This window comes from Plectropomus leopardus, chromosome 1 (genome assembly GCF_008729295.1).
Source record: "Plectropomus leopardus isolate mb chromosome 1, YSFRI_Pleo_2.0, whole genome shotgun sequence".
Taxonomy (NCBI): domain Eukaryota; kingdom Metazoa; phylum Chordata; class Actinopteri; order Perciformes; family Serranidae; genus Plectropomus; species Plectropomus leopardus.
Genome location: NC_056463.1, coordinates 16,265,736 through 16,288,229, shown reverse-complemented (window position 1 = coordinate 16,288,229; position 22,494 = coordinate 16,265,736). Strand labels below are relative to the sequence as shown.

Here is a 22,494-nt window from a genome sequence, read left to right as displayed (position 1 = left end):
TTGTGATGATGAGATTATGTAACCCACTTGTGTAGCTGGCATACTAACTATGAATAATATAGTTTGCAAGGCCTAAAATTTAAAGCGTCGATGTGGAGGATTTGAAAATATCTTACTTTAGCACCATCCGGTGGCAGTGTTGACAATGGTGCCGAAGCAGACAACAATGTATGACACTAATCACACTATCCCGTCTCCATCAGAATGATTTCCTGCAATCATTCGATTTTTGCAGGTCATAACTTAATCCAGCATATGTGCTTCTTCTGGTGGGCCAACATTTCCAACATGTTATGAAAGTGTTGGTTGATTCAGTGGCACAAAAACAGGGGTGTTTTTGTCTCCGTTTTAAAAAGGACAGTTTCACAAAGAGACAGATTTTGACCATGGCTTTTATCTAACTAAAAGACACTTCAGGTGGATGAATCAGTTGATCTGTTGCCTGAAGCTGTCTAATTCTTAACAATCGTAAGGCTAATTTGTAATAAATTTTGTGTAAAAAATATATTTTTAGACCAAAAAACATGGCTGACTGGGAAACCCACGTCAAAGCACTCAGCTCCTTTCACTTGGGAAATTCAGTGTTGAGTGTCCCCCCTGCCTCTGATGCTACTCAGCAGGTATCACAAATTGTAGGCTTACAATAGGTCACTCTTTATTTTGTGAAAAAATTAAGACAAGCTTAAAGAGACAGTTCACCCTCTTACCTGTCGTGCTGTTTATCAACCTAAATCATTATGTTGTGAGTTGCAGAGTGTTGGCGATATTGGCTTTAGATTTGTTTGCCTTTTCTCCGACATAATGGAACTAGTCTCGGCTTTTGGTGCTCAAAGCACCAAAAAATACATTTGAAAAACTCAACAGCAATGTCTGTTTCCAGACATCATGACTCAAGATACTCAGATAATCCACAGACCTTGTTGTGAGCAGTTTCACGTAGTAACTATTTTCTTTCTATTGAACTACACCTGCCAACCATATCACTGTTCAGACTACGTACTGCCAACACTCGGCAACTCACACCAAAATAATCTCAACTGATAAACAGCTCTATAGGTAAGAGGAAAAATAGGTTATGCATTTTTGATTCTGGGGGTAACTGTCCATTTAACACTAAAGACAATAAAATAATAAAATAAGCTCATCACTCTCTGTGGTTGTAAAGGTCAGTTCAGTCAGGGGAGAAATTTAACAAATTGCAAAAAATGTATGAGCTTGATATGTTTAGATTTGATATAAGATTTATAGTTATTATATTTGTTTTCCTTTATCAACGCAATCGGTTTCCAAGATCAACTTGTCAGATTTTACAGTGCAGCAACCACACCAATAAACATCGACTTGGGGCAAATTTAAATTGTTTTATTATAAACTGAATCACAGTTTGCCAACTTTGCTCACTAAAATTTTCTGATTTTAAAGATGACAAAGAAAAGCGAGCAGCCCGATGGGATGTTTTTTCTCTCTCATGTCTAACATGTTTTCAGTAGTTTACCTTGTAAGTTGACACCACAAACTTGCAGGCGTGTTCAGGAGAGAGTGTTTTAAAAGTGACGGCAGCCTGCAGCTTGTTGCAGAGCCGTGTGTACTTACATGTGGAGAACCTGAGGGCGGTGAACATCTGGCTGAGAGTGATGTGTGCATGCAAGTAAGAGAAAACTGCAGGCGGGAAGGTACAGAGAGGAAACTTTTATGAAAAAGGAAACCTTCTGAAAAATCCTGCTGTTACTGTTCGCATTTAGTAAGTACATTTTTGCATGATAAAAAGCTAAAGATACTGTGTTTTTAACGTTTTAAAAGTGAAGAATGTTACAGATTATGATGTCAATCAAAACAAACTTCAAATAGCATGTGAAAATCACAAATAGGGATTATTTCAGTGTTTCTGCAAAAGTTTGTTTGTTATGTTGATATAGCTTGAAGGAAGGTCAGTTTTTTTTATGTAAAATATGATTATATCGCTTGTTATTTGCAGGGATAATGCAGTAGTCTTAGAAATTCAAAAAAAGTTTTAAATTATTCCTAAACTTTCTATTAGGATTTTGTAGGCTTCTTATCAATGTTTCCTTAACATCACTGTACAATTTAAAACACCTTGAGTGTCGTCTTTTGCTTCCTAAAATTTTGCACGCTTTTTATGTCCTAGAATATTCTGTTTTATACTGCCGTGTAATTCAGTAAATTAACAGTAAGTGTTAATTCATTTTGACAACGAGTTAACACTCAGGCACTCAGCATATCAGCACAGAAATGAATCCTCCAACAATGTGCATGTTTTCTGATTCGAATAAAGAAAAGCTGATAAAAGTTGAGTCAGACCTTCCTCAATGAAGAAGCTGTTCAGAGACGACCATTCATTGTGTCATTTACCTCACACTATAACAATCCCTCAAAAAGATTGTTCTTTTTTTGAAATCTTGGTGCCAAAATAGATTTTATTGGGTTTTACTGGAGCTGGAGTTACAGTGAGTCTCCGCTGTTCAGCAGGCAACAGACCTTTCCATCCTGTGTTGATGTGAGGTTTATTTAGTCTAGAAGCAGCTGAAGGAAAGCCATGGGGAGAAAGCTCCACTATAGCTGAAACCTATACCTCAACTAGTATGCTGCTGGATCCATTCAATACATTTTATTCAATCACGAGTTTAACATTACCTCTTTTAAGCTGCTACAAACTGACACCTTAGATAGCAGATCAATGAGTCAAAGCTGATGGACAGAGCTACAAGCAGTGCTTTTGGACATGCACTTGACGTTGCCAATTATGTTTTCTGAATAGTTTTGATGCAAAAATAGAGATATAGATTCTGCACAAGCTTTGAGAATAAAAGCAGATGCTAAAGCCCGCAAGTGATTGTGATTTTAACAAATATTCCTGACAGAAGAGACAAGTCTTTCAGTGACCTATGTGCTACTTTTTTTCCAAACTAAACACAAGAGCCGTGACTGTCATGTAAAGAAACAGAATTTTGTCAACTAGTTGTGAAGTTAGTTGTTTACCAGACATGAGCTTTGGTTTTATTCTCCACAGACACCAGTGTCAGAGCCGTGCTGCAAACAAATCATCAATCACTGTGTCATCTTACATACATACAGTACATGTAGAAAGCCAATGCTTCAACGCAGATCCGTCATTTTGCACACATTTTTCAGGTGGGCTGGTGTGTAATTTAAGCTGTTCCCCCCTAACAGCCAGTTTGACTGCGAAGAAGTTCACTTTTATTACGAAAACACAATTAAAGGCTGTGAAAAACCACTGAAGCTAATCTTACTTGATTGTTGTGCAACGTAAATGAGGTGGAATAGAAATAGTGACACATGCATGGGCCTGAGTGTGTGTGTGTGTGTGTGTGTGTGTGTGTGTGTGTGCGCGTGTGTGTGTGTGTGTGTTTACAGACATGGACCCTCAGCTCTGCAGGAGTATAAAGGCTGGTAGTGTCTCAGAGCTAGGCCAGTAGGTGACCTTTGCCTTCCCCTTCCCTACAGAACCATCCTGTAGCAGAGGTGTGAATATTGCACCTGGATGTTTTGTTAGAGACAGACGCTCTCATGCCCTGCTGGTCAACCTGTAAACCAGCCTCAAACTTGGCAGGCAGCTCCCTCTACATATACCTCGTCTCTGTCCCACCTCTGCATGACGATGTGTTCACAAAAGACCCTTTTCACACTGTCCAGTCGAAACTGTGTGTCTACAACATCCTCACATTTGTCTCAAACAAGCTGCGTTCTGGATTCACTGACATACATGAATACATGTACGCCTTTGCCCTAGTTTCTTTGTGATCATGTGAGAGGGATTTGTCAACTGCTTTTTGCTGATATGAGGCAACTTTAACAAGAAACTGCACTTAAACTGCTGAAGATGATCCGAAACAGTGAAGAGTCACTGTGTAGGAATTAGGGGGATATTTTTTAGCAGAAAATGAATATTACCTTAAAAAGTTTGTTTTCTTTAGTGAAAAATTAACTGAAGACACCACTATGTTTCTAAAGTAGCCCCAAATGGACAAACCAAACACTTATTTATTTATTTTAATTTATTTTTTGTAGCTTGTTGCCTTCATTTGATAGGATAGCTAGAAACAGCACGAAAGGGAGCAAGAGAGAGGATGACATGTAGTAAAGGGCCGAATCGAACCTGCAGCCTCTGTGGCAAGGACGTAGCCTCTAATATATGAGCTGCTGGGCGCCTCTCAATTTTTTATTTAACCCATTTTAACCAGGTAACTCCCGTTGGATTAGCAAGCCCTTTTTAAAGGGAGACCTGATCAAAACAGCAGCATCAGCAAAGTTACAAATAACAACCACAATGACAAACCATAGAAGATAAACCACAAGATGTGGAAATATTAAAACACCCACGCAAAATGACAAGTCCCAAATGTTCATTCCAACATGCTGCAAGCTTTTAAATCAGGCAGAGAGACCGGTTCTCTTAATTTCAAATATTTTTGGAGGCTATTCCAAGTGAAGGGAGGAGAGCACATAAAAGCTTTCTTTCCCAGCTCAGTCTGTGCAATAGGAACAGATAACAACCCCAGATCTTAAGATCGTGGACTATAGCTACAGTCAGATCTATGTTCAATCAAATTGCAAACACTGGCATTCACATTTTCACATCGCCCACTGGCTGTTTTTCATGTGAATGTCTGCCTGTTGCTTTACATCTGGCACAAACTGAGCCTCTGTTTCTACTGTATATAACCCAGCAGACCTAGTGTGACCTGCTGCATGTGTTGTTGTCTTATTTCCAGCTGACTAGCAGCGAGTGTTACTGGCAGTGAGAGCATGTCTCTGCATGGGGCTGAGCTTTATGATGAAGGCTGCCCTGGGAACAGGACAAATGAGCCATATAGCGGCACCAGGAGACTGGCTCAGGGCTGCAGCTGTACATCTTATTAAACCTGCAGTCAGTCAGTTTAATCCCCTTGATTAATGATTGAGTAGTTTTGTTGTGAATGCAAGTGAGGCCAGTGTATGAAATGTGTTTCAGCAAGTACTGTTGCTTTTGTACAACAACATTTTTGGCAAGGAAGCTCTATGTTTTCACTGCACCATTATTATTTTCAAAAAACATTTTGTTTTAATTATTTTTTGCTTTCCTGTAGGATAGCTGCACAGCTTTTTAAGACATCTTTTTTTGTTTACTTTCCATCAGAGCTCAGCAAGCAAATATGTCTGACAGAAAAAGAGAATTTTGCACAAAGTGATTTTGGAAAATACCCTCTTGATTTGGCTGACTCAAGTTAAAACTGGCTAACATCTTTGACATGTCTAAGAGTAGATTAGTATCAAGTTAGTATTATGACGGGCCCTGGGGCTCATTAGTTACTAAGCACACACACACATATAAGCACATACTTCCACATGCAAACACAATTAAGCGTACATATACAATACCCGCTTTGTGTTGGATTTTAAAGTGAGAATGTGCTATTGTATTTGCAGAGTACAGAGGTTAAAGAGAAAGCATGGACAGTGCTGTGACAGTCAAAGTTCACACGCTTGACAACAAGCACCTGAGAGCAGAGCAGCTTTCCATTTCACTGTCTGCTGAAATGACCGCAAACTTTTTCAGGCATTTTAGTACAACAACCACTGCACTTATCAACAAACAACAGCATATCACGAAAACTAGCCAGCTACAGCAGCACGCGCACAGTTAACCACACACACGCACACGCACACACACAATGAAACAGCCACCTGACTCCAAAAAAATAACATTAGAAACAAGGGCACGGCGGCCCGTCGGACACCCAAAATCCCCTTAAAAAGTCACTTGTACTCACCAACTTGAATGTTTCTGACTCTGACTCGTTAGTCCTGCAACCGAAAATATGTAAATATAATGGTTATCTGATGCTAGGAACAGCTAGCATATACTAGGCTATTAGTTAGCTTAGCATAATAATTCATAGGCTGGCTATCCACCTGGTAGACACATTAATTTAATAGTAACCTACAACGTAGCCTACACAATACATGCATGCCTTGTCTTTAAATTCGCATGACAAAATAACCAAACGTTACGATTATTTAGACCAGCATTATCTCGCTTGTTGCCAACGTTAGCTTACCTGCTACATGCTCGTTGACACGCTGAGGGCAGCGCGAGGGGCTTGTTCCTGATCTGGCGACTGTTTGTTATTAAAGTCTAATTTAGGGAGCTTTGCTGCCGTCTCCTCCTGTTCTCTCTCCTGGCTTTTCTTGCGACCGCTTTTGTGTTTTTGACGGCGTGACAGCTCCCTCGGCTTGCCTATCTGTACTCAGCTCGGTGTTGACAGATTTTGGCTTCACCTGCTGGAGTGGCGTCGTCTTGTCACATGATCAAATAGAGACTTACGATTGGACAACAACATGCATACCTTACAAAGCAATTACACTGCATCTGTATGCAAAATAAACATAAAAGAAAATAAGAAAATAATCATTTGATTGAATCGTTTTTAATAGCTTGTTGATAGTTTTCAATAGTATATGTAGAATAAGCCTATAATTTTATTCTAGCTGGGTTAATATTGAGTTTTTTGACTCCATTATAAGAGATGGGTTTGCATGTTTGAGAACTTATAAATATTTGTATTTATATTTATAAGCTTTACATGTGAATACATAGACACAAAAATTATAATATATGTAGGTCTATATAGGCTTCCACAGTCATCAGTCATGACTGAATAACTAAAACCAAACTTATATCAATTAGCTCTTGATCAAACATCAAGGTGATGAATACTACCTTCAGTAAAATTTATTTGGCATGCACTTTTTAGTTTGTCCCATTCACTAACATGGAGGGGGAGGACTCTATGACCTATACTGCAGACAGACATACGGGGACAATCCAGATTGAAAAGTTACACTTTGGGGGGAAGTGAACTAATCCTTGAAGTTAAGAGGCCTCATTAGCTTGTTTAACATGTTTACTAAATCAGAATATTTACAAACTGTACCCCCCCAAAAAAGTTCATTGCAATGCAATTACAATTTAAAACAAAAAATTGTTATCTGATTTTAATTTTAATTAAAGTACTTAAACCCTAGCATAGTAGATTCACCAGAGGGACTCAGATTCATGGTCAATTGTACATCAATCAACATGTTGCTAAATCTAAACCAAACCCTCTGATTGTGATGAAAACATTGGTAAATTTAACTGTTAATAAGAGCATACTCACTTTATACAAAATGTTAAAATCAAAACCTAATAAAAGCATTAAAAACATGCGTAATCTGGTCCTCCAGGGTCCATCAAAGACCAATCTGAGCTGAAGCATGGACAGTGAAGTGGAAGCGATGAACACCAGTCTCGACAGTCCCCTGAGCCCCAGGCACCTGACCGGGTTGGGGATGAACTGTCTTCTCAGCCCAAAGTACAGACACTCTGGGCCCGGCCTCGCCAGTCCTCAGGAGTACAACCAGTGGCTGCCTTATCGCCATGACGCCAGCCTGCTGCCCATGAAGGAAGACCTGGCCTTCTGGCTCAACACCATCATGGGTGAGACATTTTACCTCCATTAATCCTCATATAGCAAACTCATGTTAACAACGTTGGCTCCACATCAGCAACAGTAAACAGATTAGAGAACTGAATTACTCACAGTAATCGACAGATAAATAACCTTTGAAAGTTTGGAACTGGAGCTTTTATTTTGAAGACAAGGTTAAAAAAAAAAAGCTGCACACAGAAGCACATTAACCTACTTATTATCCCAAATCCTTGAAACACCTCTCCACGGCGGGTATTGTGGCTGGGATTCCAGGGAAAGGGATGTTTTTCCCACTTTACTGCACTGTGAGGGAAAACAAAAAGGGTCTGCACATGCCACAACATGTTGGAAGGTGTCTGGTAAGTGACAAGACTCCAACAGGATGAGTCTGCCACTTAACAGCTTTTCTTAGTCAAAACATTCCTGTGGCTACATTTGGTATTTTGTAAATCCATAAATGAGGACTAGATTTAAACAGATAATGTTGTTTTCCTCTCGATGTTAAATTTGTAGAGCACTTAGAGCTGCATTTTGTGTATTAGATGTTCTATATAAATAGTTCTCAATAGTATTAGCATGAATTGGGATATAAAGTGTGAGAGAAATATTGTTTTAAGTACTCCTTTGGAAAGATCTGGGTTTCTTTCTTTTTGGCAGAAAGTAAAATGATGAGCCTTGAGTAGTAACTATAAGTTACTTTACACAGTTTGGTGTTTGTGTGTGGATCCTCAGGTGTGGACCTCACAGCAGACGGTCTGATGGAGAGGTTGGATAACGGCGTTCTCCTCTGTCAACTGGCACAGCTGCTCCAGGAGAAGATGATGCACACCAACAATGGCAAGGTGCTGCAACAACACAACATCATGCACATATTCACACACGCAAACATGCATACAGAAGAGAGGATTCAATCAACTTGCTAAAACATAAAGTCACAGCATGCCAGTATTTTTATTCCACCAAATCTTAATCTTGATCTTAAAAAAATTAGACCATATGTGCTTGAGCTAATAACCATGAATGTCCACATGTCCTCACGTAGCTCTTAGTTTATTATTGTGTGCTGTCATTTTTGGTGTGTCTTCATGATGAACTGATAACTAACCATTGCATGAGTCAGAGCCAGCTGTGCCTTGATGTTACAGAAGGGGATGCCTCTAAATAACCATTGGTTTTTTAACTTTTGAAACCTGGATCGACACCGGTCTTCCTGTCCTGCGTTCAGACACATTTTATAAGCATGTAAACAGTTAAGTAAATTGGTCTGCTCTCTTTCAAAAACATAGAGAAAAGGGAAGGAGCAACATGGCAAGAAATGTCCTTCAAAAAGCATGGGATAATTAAAAAGTGACAAGAAAAGGACCTAAAAAAAAAAAAAAAGCGAGATAGACAGAATTATTAGAAAATTATCGATAAAAAAATATGAATGGGGAAAATGTCTTGATTTTTAAAAAATATTTTTATGATTATATATTAAAAATTCTGTAGTATGTGGCACCTTTGTCAGGTAATTTCTTAATTTCTTTAATTTTCTTTTCTTTTATTTTTGGTGTTTGGGACAATTCTTGTAAAGTTGCCCATTATCCTCTTCTTATGTTCTTGAAAGAAATCAAGCCACTTGGCTCTGGTTTCAAAGGGGCAAGAAATAAAGTTGCAAAGACTGTCTGAAAAGTCACTAAATCTAGCGAGAAAGTTGCAAAATTGGCAGCTCTGAACATGTATGTGTATGTTAGCGTATGAGTGAGGGGCCAGGATACATTTGCCCAAAAAGATTCATTGGTTGTATGAGCTCAGAATTCATCATATTGAATATTTTATATTCTCACTTCAATGCAGCTGTGGCTGAGGAGATAGAACGGGTCGTCCACTATTCGTAAGATTGGTGGTTTGATCCCTGGCTCGTACAAAGTATCCTTGGGGAAAAAATACTCGCTGGGTAGCAAGGGGCACCTCAGCCTCTGCGCCTCAGCCGCCAATATCTCAATGTGTGTGTGAGAATGTGATACATAGTATAACAGTAGTCAAAAAAAGAGAAAGGTGCGAGACAAATGCAAGTCCATTTACCATTTATATATAAGTACAATGAAATACCATTTCTGTGTGTGTGTGTGTGTGTGTGTAATCACAGCCTTTAATAAGAAGAGTGATTAACTGGCGAGCCGATGCAACTTCTGGATCATTCTTCGCCCGAGACAACACAGCCAACTTCCTTTACTGGTGTCGAAAGATTGGCGTTGATGAGGCTTACCTTTTCGAGTCAGAGGATTTGGGTGAGTTAAGGCCGGAGATTGGGCCTTACATTATGAAGTTAAGAAGCTCTAAAGTGAATCATGTCATGCAACACTTACAGTGTGTTATTAATTAAATTAAAATTTTTGGACTTTCACCTTCATTAAGTCACAAGAGCCGTCTCTAGACTTTTATTTCCATTCATATCTATCTACTGTAGGCTCTGTTTGTTGTGTGAGAACATCATGTGCTTTATCTTTCCATTACTCTTAAATCTCTCTGTGCTGATGTGTTTAGTGCTCTTGTCTACTATGTCCTTGCTTTTTTCCACCTGCGAAACTCTGTCTGAATCAATGTGAGGGACTCAGCATTTTGCACCATTTAATGCTTAAAAGAAATAACACATTTATTTTCATTTTCTTGGACAAGCATTTAGTTTTGAGTTGTTGAGTTTTCTCAACAAGTTCTCACAGCTTTAAGTTAAAGATCTAAGACATTTATAGGCACTCAATAGATTTTTTAATCTTAAATTTTGAACAAACATTTGTTAAAATCTGTGTTAGTTAGCACTGTTTCCAAGATAATCAATTCACCCAGCAGGTATGGCATATCACGATGGTGATTAAACAGCAGTATTACTACACAGGTGTGCCTTGTGATGGTCACAGTTATAGGCTGCTCTAAAATGTGCAGTTTGATCACACAACACAGTGCCACAGATGTTACAAGTTTTGAAGGAGCGTGCCATTGGCATGCTGGCTGCAGGAACATTCACCAGACCTGATGCCTGTGAACTGAATGTTCATTTAAGTACCATAAGATGACTTTAATGTCATTGCCATGAATTTGGTTTTACATCCAACTGGCCTTTTATTGTGACCATCTCAAGGCATACCTGTAAGCAACAGTCATGTTTATTAGCATCTTCATATGCCACACCTGTCAGGTGTCTTGGAGAAGATGTGCTCACTTACATGGATTTTACCAAAGAAGTATATCTTTTACGTGCATAAAGAAAGCCTTAGCTCTTTAAGTTAAATCTGTGAACAAAGGGATCAAAAACAAAAGGGTTGTGTATAAATGTGTTTTGTTTGAATTTTTCCTGTGCATTGGTATGTTTTCTGGTTAATTTATCACAGTGCACTCATGAAAAACCCAAGAGCACAACTCAGAAGGCAGGTGAACAAAAGCAGAGTCTTTACTGAGCAGGACAAAGTACAAGGATGCAAAATAATTCAGGCAATTGACAAATTAAAAAGGGGTTGGGCTGAGCAGGAATCCAAAATGTAGGCAGGGTCAAAATCTTGATCAAAAAGTCACAATGCAGATAAAAAATGCTGAAAAGCTAAAGCAGGGGGGCACAAAGACAATCTCGCAGAGAGCTGCCAAACGTTGGACTGGTATATATACTGGGAGCTAATGGGGGAATGAGGAGCAGGTGAGTGATGAACAGCAGGTGGAATGAGGGCAGCAAAGGGAGTGGCACAATGCACAAACATACCAAGTGGATACATGAATGATAAATGAACAAAGTCTAATTGAAAACCATTACATAACTGGTATTGTTGGTGATTTACAATAGCTTTAGCAAGCATGGGAATTTGATTTAGCTGTATGGGATGGGCTGTAACATTTTAAATGTGATGATTATATGATTCTTTGCTCTCAGACTCCCTGTATCATTTCTCTCTTTCACCCTCTGCATGTATGATGCTATGATGTGTGCCTGCAGGAGACAACAACATGAAGTTAACATGCTAACGTTGTTCTGTATCATTAAACGTCCACATTTTACTCTGGCATGTCTACGCAGGGCGGCAGGTGCGTGAGAATGATAATTTGCAGGTTAATCCCCACTAGCAATAAATTCCCCCCATCCTGCAGGCAGATTAACCTACTTTACTAACTGAGTGAGGTGAATTGAGAGTAAACTTATTGTACTTTGACAGGCTTCTGCAGTTTTCTGCCTCACTGACACAAAGTCACAGATTATTACATTTTATCTTTTCTCATCTGCTTTTCTTGCTGCAGCCATGATGATGATAATGGTGGATGTCAAATACAGGTGAATAAAAATACCATTAGTGACATATTCTGTGCTCATTACATCTTTTTTTTTTTTTTTTCTGTTTTGTTGTGGACTTTTAGAGATTGGTTGCACATATTGGACATGCATGCTCAACCAAATCATCATAACAAATTAACAAACCAAGACTTTTTCTTGTCCCAACTGATTGCATCGAGCTGCTCAGGAGACTTGTTTATGAAGCTTTCATGCTATCGTGCCCTCAGCTGCACCTCCACAGGAATTTCTGCTCAGCTTCAAAGACAGAGATTCACAATAGACACAGAACATGTGCCCTCTCTGTTCAGACTGCAGCTCCTGTTTGCTTTTGACACAGACAAAAGTTTATCTCCGGAAACATCTTTCCTTTCAGATGAGTGACTTTTTATGCTTTTATATCTCCCCCTCCACCCTCTTTGTTTGTGCTCTCTGTGTATGCTGTTTGAAGTCCTCCACAAGCAGCCTCGGGAGGTGTGTCTGTGCCTAATGGAGCTGGGAAGGATTGCAGCCAGGTAACTGCCCCACCTTTGGTACAGCTACTGAAAAATATTACAACTAAATCACACTGAGCAGAAAACTTCAGCTCTTCTGGTTAAAGAAAGTGTCCATTTACTGACAAAGTAAATTATCTGTTGTTGTTGTTTTTTTTTACATTTTAGATTTTACATTTACAAGATGCAGCATGCTAAACCATCACAGAGCACCTACATGTCTAAATTAGTTTATATCTGCTTTTGCTATGCCCTAGAGCCCCTTACAGATGAACTTGAATACCCTTTCAACCCTTAATATTCCTAATGTGTTCATTAATTAATATTTAAATTGCTTATTACTTAACACAGGTAATTATATAAAAGTCTATATATATGACAGGCACTGTGCTACACTGGGGTTTGGGGGTGCTGCAGTCACATCACAAATCTGCATACAAACCACAGACTGTATGAATAATGGACGTAGTTACCGTGATGTCACCCACTGGTTTATGGAATGCCGTTTTGAAGCCTTCAGTTTTGGCATTTCGGCCATCGCCATCTTAAATTTTTGGAGGTTGAAGTGACCAAATTTGGATGAGAGGCTGGAGCTGCGGAGAAGCGAGGGTGGATCTGACTCATAGACTGTAGCAAAGCCTCGCAGACAGCTTGTGACTCAAGTGGCCCTGCCCTGAAATATGTGTAACTTTAAACATATTTATTTCTGCTGTAAAGTCATGAATTTTAACATGGGAGTCTCTGAGGATTAACTCTGTTTTGCTGCCAACCTCAAGTGGCCATTTGATGAATTGCAGATTTTGGCACTTCCATATTGGCTTCACTTGCAGACCTTGTTGGGAGCCATAAGGACACAAGACAGATGCAAATTCAAAAAATGCACTGCAGATATTGAATGATGCCACCAGCAGCAACATGTCCAAGCAACGGGATGGAATTATCATAGTAGCTGCTGATTTTAACGAACTCATTCTATAAATTTCAAAGACTTCGCAGGATTAAGGACAGTTTTAAACTTTGTTTAAAAATGAATTAAAAAATCTACCGTCTATATATTTTTAGCTTATTCCTTTAAGGTCAATCATTTATTTAATACGTTAAATGACCTAATTGAAAAACTTATTCAGATCTAAGTTTTCACACACTCTTGAAACTCATGGTGTTCAGTTACAAATGGCTGAATAAATGAATTTATTTTTCAGTATCAATAATAATGTATGTTTTCTTCAAATTAGTTGAGCTATACCAATTTCAGTCTTTCCACATGCCCTGCGGGGACTGCACAAGTATCCCTTGGCGTTCAAAAATTCCTGGTTGGGAATGTGCTGTGTAATTTAGTGTTGATTTATCCAACCATTGCTGATATATCTGTTAAACCTCTCTTAGGTATGGAGTGGAGCCTCCGGGGCTGGTGAAGTTGGAGAGGGAGATAGAGAGAGAAGAGGCAGGGTGCTTATCTCCAACATCCCCTCTGCCCTTCTCCTTTTTTCCTCCTACATCATTGTATTCACCATCACAATCATCCCTACCCCCAGCCCCCTCTCCTCCTCCTCCTCATCCACCTGCGCCCCTCACTCCAAGCACAACCTGTCTGTCTGAACCCCTCGCTACCTCCCTCGCCTCTGATCTTCCATCAGCCACAACAAACCCAGTACCTACATGTTTATCCCCTCCTCAGTCCTCCTCCCTCTCAGCCTCTAACCCCTGTTCAACCACAGCCTCCACACAAACACCTTTGTTCTCCTCATCCTGCATCACTGATACATCTGCTCCAGCTCCACTGCCAGCACCCTCGCCAACCCAAACCCTGGTATCGACCAAAGTCACAATAATCAACCACACACCCACAGCTACGCCTCCAATCGTTTCCCCACCTGCGGCTCCTCGCTCCTCCAGCAGATCCACAAGCAGGAGGAGCACCAGTGCCAACAACCTTTTGGATGATATTGTGCGTATTTTATTCACAGTGAAAGTAAGCTTATTCGACTTAACAGAGAATGAATGATTGACCATCTTTGTGTCTAATCCCTTCCAGGTAAGGAATATTATTGGAAACCCTCCCTGCAGCTGTCCCACCAGGTTCCTTGTTGAAAAGCAACCTAAAGGCTGCTACCGTGTTGGGGATAAAGTTCTATATATACGGGTGAGTATGTTCACGTTTACTCTGTCTACTAGAAATTAAGTTTCAAACGTAGTATGCCACTCCAGTTTTTTTTTTTAATCAAAATAAGAGAACACATAGGTTGGGAAATATGGTGGTTTTGGCTAAATATTGAAAAAGTCCAGACTGTAAGCCTGAGACAGGACATGTTTACTATTATTTATCCAAACATTCAATTATTCCCTAATCAAAATGTATGTCATATGTCCACCATCCTCCCTGACCTCTTTCCTACCACTTGTGTAGATATCAAGCACTTCCTAACGCTTGAGAATTGACTCCCACTGAGCATAGTTACTGAATTATAATTATGTTTCACATAAAAATATAACAAAACAAATTAGTGGTACTAAAAACACATTTTAGGATTCACAATTTTATTAGAATTCCTATTAGCTGATGCAGAACAGCTACATCAGCTATAAATGTATATATTCTAGAAGACTACAACCCAGTTGCCAGAATAAATTGTTGGCATTGTAAATTTCTGCAAACCATGTGTAATATTTATACATGTAGCAGATAATAGGACACTTTATGTTTCTTTACATTTCAACAGTGCTACGATTAACACATAGTCATATTTAATCACAAAACTTCTTTAGTCATAAAAATTCATGTTTTTAAATTAGAAACTAGGTTTTAGTGCCACAGTTAAGGCTAAAAATGCTGCAGATGTTGTGCAAAAAAACAACCCCTTTTGTTGTTTGTTAGGCTCTAACAGTGCTTTGCAGCTTGGCAGCTGTTTTACAGTCCATCTTCCCCTCCACGTCCTAATGAGGAACTGGGCTCATACACATATAATCAAAACTGCATCACTTAAAAAGCGTTACTGATGCAAATAAAATGAACAAATACAACATATCTATGGTTTGCATTAAACATGCAATGCCTACGTTTTCTTCTGACAACCAGGTTGATGGTTTGTTCATGCACACCGCCTCCACTAGATTGATAATAAAACTGCTTATATGCTGTTTTATAAGATACATGCATTAAGGCTGTAAACTAACTAAATTTAAGCTTCAGTTGTGTAAAATTAGATGCATTCGTGTGAATTCTGATGTGTGAAATTATCACTTTGTAGTTTGATACCATGACTTATTAAATATAATCTTATGGCTCATCCGGTGAAGATGCGTCATAGATGCTAAAACATAATGAGATGTGAGGTGTGAAGGCCCTCAGGTTATTAATCAACAGCTGAGTCAGCAACAAGTGCAGTGTGTCAGAGATACTGATTAGCAATCATTTGGGATGGAGACGTTGGTGCCTTTCAGCCTCCCTGAGTCGTGCACCATGCCGTGTGCGTCTGTACAAAGGCTCGAGGAATTGCCTTCGGGGAGGCAGAGTTGCTTGGCAACCAATGGTCAGGATAAGACTGGGTTGACAGTGATTTTATTCAGTACATAGACCTTCAGCGAAGAGTTCAAATCTGAAGGAAAAACATACATGTCTCTTTCAGGATGATTTGGCAAAGATATGAACGTGATGTGTGGTTCAAATGGCAGCCCACTCAGGATTTCAAGTCTTCCTGGGTATAGACGGTTGTGAACATAAGAGGAAGGTTTTACTTTACTTCAGGCAATACAAACAGGAAATATAACAGCTTCAATATATATTTAGTGAACAGTGTATAGAGTATGTTGTCTAAGTAAGGCATTATTTATAAATCTATTAAAAGCACATGCTGCAAATTTTAAAATGGTCTATTTTTCAGCAGAATAAATGTAACCATATAAGCTATCTTCTATATCAAACAGAATCACTCAGAGGTGTATCACAGCTTTGGTGGCTAATTGGTCGCTAAATGGAACCATAGACTATATATAAAAAAGAATGATGCATCTCCACTCACTCCGACTGTACAAAAATGAAGCCACGATATCCCTGATATGGCCGCTTCCATCTTGTGCTGGTGACCTCATTTGGAGACAGAGTCTGTGCAGTAGCGATCTCAAGTTTCTGCCAATACACCTGTCTGACCCACTGCAAGAGGCACCACTGCTGTCAGTCACGATGTCAAATCCTTATGCACATTTGTACAAAGAAAATTCCCCTTGGGGCAATTAAATTTTTCATTTATTCAAAAGAACTATCTAAAAATGACAGAAACCATCTTCAGGAGAAAAAAAAATTGACGTGTACTTTGACCCAGGACGATCGAGATGTTTTTGCTTCACTTTTGAGAACTGTCATGTTGTCCATCTTTACATACAGTTTATGGTTGGAACTGATTTAATGATTTGTAGATTGTATTGACCCGACACTCTCTAAAATGGTAATCAATGCTGGAGCATCCGTTTACAACAGCTATATTTCTGACCAGCTGACAGACAACATGTTTTTACTGCCCATTTAGAAAAAAATGCCTTCCTTTAAGTCACAGAACACCTGTTTCTTGACAGCACACCTGTCAATAACAGGGGAGCACGGGCTTGAACAAAACATCAAAGAAAGGCAATAAAGATGTGATAACCAAAGCGTATAATTAGTTTACAGTCAGATACAACAAAATGCAAGAAAAATCATATTTCAATATTTCAAGGATTTGTTTTTCTGCTCTTTCTTGACTTATTGACCTTTTGTGCTTGACTGCTTTATGCAGCCTTGCAGGTACAATATTTCACCATAACTCTGTGTCCTTCTGTCAGTTTCAAGCTATAATTACTAGTTTGTAGACACTACTTGCACGGCTCCCCTCCCTTTTCTCAATCACTTCTCAGCTGTGTGAATAGAGCACCACAGCCCATCGACCCTGACTCCATCCATTACCTTGAGCTGCCTACGTGCGTGCAGGGAAACATGCCATAAACCTCAATTACCATATACCACGATAACCCCTGTGCAGCTCCTAGGAGAGAGCACCCCATTTAATGTGTACAGACCTTTTTAAAGAGCAGATACTATTGATTACCGAGACAGAGTCATTAGTGAGGGGTTTAATCAGACAGCTTGTTAATGAGCGGCTGAGCATGACCGCCCCCTCCTCACGTGTAACTTTCTACCCCACCAACCCACCTCTTCCCCCTTTCTCTATTCCCTCTGGAGTCTATTCAATCACACTGGCCCCGGAGTGCTCCGCCATTCTTTGGTGTTGAAAAAGAGGAAGGCTTTTCTTTCTTTTCTGCGCCCAATTAGGCTCTCCTTCGGCTTTGTAGCGACACTGTCTGACTGTGTCAATGGAAGGAAAAGACATTCAAAACACCTCTTAATATCATGAAGCATCAATTCTCCTGTTTATCATGCTGTCTACATAAGACATGAACCTAAAAAGTGAAATGAAAAGGTCTTATTATGAAGACTGGAACCAAAATCAGGACCTAAACTAGTGTGATAAAATAGTTTTTCTTGCCTTCGGAGCAGCGTTTCGCAGACAACCCTCTTATCATCATTTTTTAAGTGTCATTGACTAGAAGCCCCATGGTCTTGCTTCTGTAGGTGACCCTTGACCTACACTGGAGCTAGACTTCAATTAATTGCTTCGGATTTTGAGCCAAATGTATCATGCCAACAGTAACTTGTGAACTTAGTGTCTTAGTAATAGTCTTACTAGTAGTCTTAGTAACATAGTCTTACTGTATAATGCTAACATTTTGATGCTAAGCAGGTGTCATTTTTATCATGTCCACCACTTTAGTTTAGCATAAGCATGCTAAGCTATGCTAATGCTGAAGGGAATGTCATTCGTTTTGCAGGTATTCTGTCATTACATTTAATATTCATCTAATACAATGCTAAGAAGAACATGAATGTCTGTACAAAATGCCATGAGAGCTCTTCTATTAATGCTTCGGCAAACTGCACCTACCAGCAGGCCATAAGGTGCATACCCACCATTAGGTTTATGCACCAAAACGACTCGAATAGATTTGGGAACAGGTCATGGTTTGGGCTTTAAATAATGTAGGTATCATTTGGACATAGCATATGTGAGATAAGTTAAGTTGGTCAGGTAAGTTAGCAAATGCATGTAAGTTTAATTAAGTCAACAGTGACTTTTGGTTTCTCACAGGACACAAGCGGCATTCTCCTGGGTCAAAGCCTTTTGTTTATTTGACCCATTCATCTAATCTGAACTTCTCCCCATGGTGACTTTGTCGCTCTTTATACTATGTCACCTGACTTGCTTGTTTGCCTATTTACTACAACCACTAGAGTTTGCCGCCTAGTAATAAACGTAGGCCTAACTGGGAGATAGAATAGGGCCATATGGTCCATTCCGATTGAACTGGGTAATAGTAATTTCCGAGGTCACAGTCAGAAGATCCTTGCCAACCCCAACCTCAAAATCCAAGATGGCTTCTTCATGCATCAGCAGAAGTGAAAGCTGTTATAATGAACTGTTTATTATGTATATACTGTTAGTCATACACACAGTATTGGACATGTTGCTACTGTGTTTGTATGAGCAAAATATGGTGCATTGTTATCAACTGGTATTGCTAATGATGTCTAACCTGGATAAAACTGGTATATCTTGGGTTTTCTTGTTGTACTGGAACACAGTTAACTCCTATGACATCATGCCCAATTTTAAATCCTGAGATAAATGGCATGCAGAAATACTGCACCCAATAACAAGTGATAACAGTCATTTAATGGAATGATAACACTTGAACCGGATGTCAAAATGACGGATAAAATGACTCACATTGCCATCCTTTGAGTCATGCTAATAGCATGGCTTAAATCTTTTTACTTATCTTCTGAAATAATTCAAGTCAATTTTAGTAGCAAAAACTTGGCTCAAAGGGCTTTACAACCTTTACTTCATATGAAAACTTTTATCATCAAACCTTGAAAAACTCCACACAAAAGCTTTGAAGGAAAGAAGAGGTAAAAAATCTTTGATAATTAATCAGTGTTATTTTCAGAATAGTTTATCTGCAGACTATGTGCTGACCCAGGGGCTCTTCAATATACAGTAGCCCACATATATCATATACATTATACTTTATTTAATCATGCATTTTCATTGAGATCAAAGCAGACCTGCATACAGCAGAAATAAAGATAGGAGATGAGACACATATGTGTCAGCAGCCCATACACTGTAGTGCTACTTAATTTCTTTCTGTACTTTAAATTTTAAAAAGGACTGATTGTACCCCCCCCCCCCCCCAAAACAAAACAGCATCAAAGCCAGATGGCTGTGGCTAAAGCGTGCCTCCTACTGGTGGTGGCTTAAATGACAGCTCCTCGCTGAGTACACTCATACATCTTTCAGCAGAAAAGGAGAGAGGGAATCAATGGAGCTGCCAGGAAGGACACAGGGGAATCCAGGCGGTAGTTTATGGTCTGCAGACGTAGCACACTTTGTATGGAGACCTGACGGGGGGGAGGGGGGAGGTGTAGAGACAGAAATAAAGGAGTCTGCCTGACAAAGAGGGCTTGTGTTTAATATTACAGTACAGATAGAGACTGGCTGTTTTCCATTAAATGATCATCATGTTAGATTTGCAGTGTGTGTCCCTGCTTTAGAATAGCTCTAATGTATAATATGCGGTTGAGTTTAGCTATGGAAATACACAAATCACATATCGAAACACAGTTAATATTGTCAGTTTATCTAAGCAGGTAACAAGAAACAGTCATAGCCCGTTTTACACAGAGATTATGCTATAGGGCTGCTCCAAAGGCCCTTCTTTATGCTGCTTTTGCATTTTTTACATAAAACTAACCAATGGCAGCGTGAAGCTGCTCCAGTGTGTGATTTTAGACAGCATGCCAGCATTGTGGGACCAAAAGAGGAGTGATGGGCGTGGCCTTTGAAACAACAGTGTTGGTCTCTAGTGTGACATATAACATGTTCTTTCCGAACAGTAACAATGGCATAACATGACAACAGCAGTCATTTACCTTCATTTATTTTCTTGTTAAATGGTGGCTGATCTTGTACTTTGCTCTGCTTTTTTCATCCTTTCTATAGACACATTTTCAGGTATTTTTCTTGTACTTTTTACTAATTTCTTTTGCTAATTTTGGGGTAATTTCTTTTTTTGGTTGCTCATTCCCTTCTTTCCATGTTTTAGAAAGAAATCAAGCCAATTTGCTCATGTTTCAAAGGGTTAAACATTACAGATAAAACTACGCAGTATAAAAAGAGCGCAGAAATCAAAGAAAATTTTGATAACATATTAAACATATGAATCTGGAAGCGGAAATAAATGCTGGATTTTTAAAAAAAAATATTTAATTTCTTAAGAATAAACTTTGGTTGATGACTGGATTTATTTATTTATTTATTTTGAGACCAGTCAGAATTACATTCCCCCCACGTCTGACAGTAAAGTGCTTTACTCAGCTTGTCAGACTTGACCTCTGTCAACCTCAACATTTTAATCTGCAGGATGACAGCTGAGACGGACCACGTCTGGGGTTCCCTCTGTGTCGGTGTGCGTCTGTGCTTGTGCCATTGATTTTTTTCACCCCATGCATGTGACACACACCTCGCCACATAAGAGGAGTATATCTACTTGTATTATCACATTCTTAATGGCTCCGTAAGGAAGGGTTTATTGGGGACAGGGCAAGGGGGGGGGGTGGGCTGGTGCTGATAGGACAATGGATTGCTTTGCAAGGCCTCCTGGGAACATTAATGTCTGCTGGGAGTTGAGAGTCTGTGCTGAACTCATCTCAATTTCTCCTTTCATTTTTTTCTCAAGGCTTTATATTGTGGCTGTAGTTGCCATGGCAGCAGTTCATTTTCAGCTGTAAGGACGGCTGTCTTTGAACGATGTGTTGAGATACATCTGACCTTTCTGCAACTCCTGTTAACAGACAGACTGGCTATACTGAAGTTGTTTTTGTTCAAAATACTGTTTGTTAGGTATTGCAGATCCATGTGGGTGTGCCTTTGTGCATCACTGCATGTGTGTGTACGCATGTTCATATGTGGATTAGTCCTGTGTGTGTGCTCAGCTGGTGCCACGAGGTGTTGTTTCATTTGGTTTAATGAGATTTTGACAAAGCTATCCGAGAGATCATTTACCTTTCATAGCCAGAGCTTCACACAAGAAGGTTGTAAATATTAGATTGGTGTGTGTGTGCGGAGAGGAGGGGGGGCTGCTTTTTTAATATAGAGAGTTCTATTCATCAACAAAAAGAAAATATATGCACATTTTTTTGCTCATTTTCCCGTCTTGACCGTGCTGTCTTGTGTCACCTTTGCAGATGCTGAATGAGCGTCATGTGATGGTACGTGTAGGCGGCGGCTGGGAGACCTTTATAAGTTACCTGCAGAAACACGACCCCTGTAGAGGAGGAGGTCCAGCCAAAAGATCTGAGGTCAGGCTTTGCAGGGACAGAACCAAGCCACCCAGTTTGAACATCTCACCTGACAGTTACATGGTGGTTGGCGCCCATTGCCGCAGCAAGAAGTAGACCCTAAAACTGCTCTAAACATTTCACTTAATCAGGTCAAACTGTACAAGGTCGATGATTTAACATAAACCTTTCTTTTAACTTTAAGTTTTTTACCTTTACTTAAAAGTCATGAATATGACTGGTTCTTGCATAATTGGTATTTGTATAAGTCTGTATAAATCAATTGGCAGCGATTATAAAAATCCATTAATCATCTCACTCACTTCTCAAAAAAAAAAATAAAGGAAAAAAAGCCAAACATTTGCTGGTCCTTGTTACTTAAATGTGAGGATTCACTGCTCTTATGATAATAAGCCAAATATCTTTGGTTTCAGACCAGTGGTTGAATAAAAAATCTGAATACATCAGTTTTGGTTATGAGATGTCACAGGAATTGTTCACTATTTGCTGACATTCTACAGATTAAATATGTAATAGTGAAAGCAATACAACAATAATGAAAATAATTGAAAGCTGCAGCAACAGTTGATACGTATTATGTAACTCTCGTGTACTCACCATCAAATATTCTTTCAAGGAAAGTGTAGAGCATTGTGTGCAATAAAGTCATTATAAGTTAAATTACACATTCATAATGATCTAGTTTAGTTAGCAAACATACATTTATTTGTGTATGTATCATGGTACTGTAGATTGAATTTATATGTGAGCTTTATTTTATTTTGTTCC

General features: G+C 39.3%; 1 protein-coding gene across 1 annotated transcript; it reads left to right on the top strand.

The window, feature by feature from the left end:
* The first annotated feature begins 7,275 nt into the window (after window positions 1–7,275).
* On the top strand, window positions 7,276–21,822 carry gas2b (growth arrest-specific 2b). The gene is made up of 7 exons (XM_042492706.1): window positions 7,276–7,498; window positions 8,223–8,332; window positions 9,619–9,760; window positions 12,233–12,296; window positions 13,662–14,223; window positions 14,311–14,418; window positions 21,613–21,822. Exons 1-7 carry the CDS (start codon window positions 7,276–7,278, stop codon window positions 21,820–21,822), a joined length of 1,419 nt encoding a protein of 472 aa, XP_042348640.1.
* The last annotated feature ends 672 nt before the right edge of the window (window positions 21,823–22,494 follow it).

Bases quoted from the DNA above. Each gene is read 5' to 3' on its own strand.
- gas2b (XM_042492706.1), top strand. From the start codon at position 7,276: ATGGACAGTGAAGTGGAAGCGATGAACACCAGTCTCGACAGTCCCCTG. The intron at 14,224-14,310 runs GTGCGTATTTTA...AATCCCTTCCAG, and splicing joins ACAACCTTTTGGATGATATT to GTAAGGAATATTATTGGAAA. The intron at 14,419-21,612 runs GTGAGTATGTTC...TCACCTTTGCAG, and splicing joins ATAAAGTTCTATATATACGG to ATGCTGAATGAGCGTCATGT.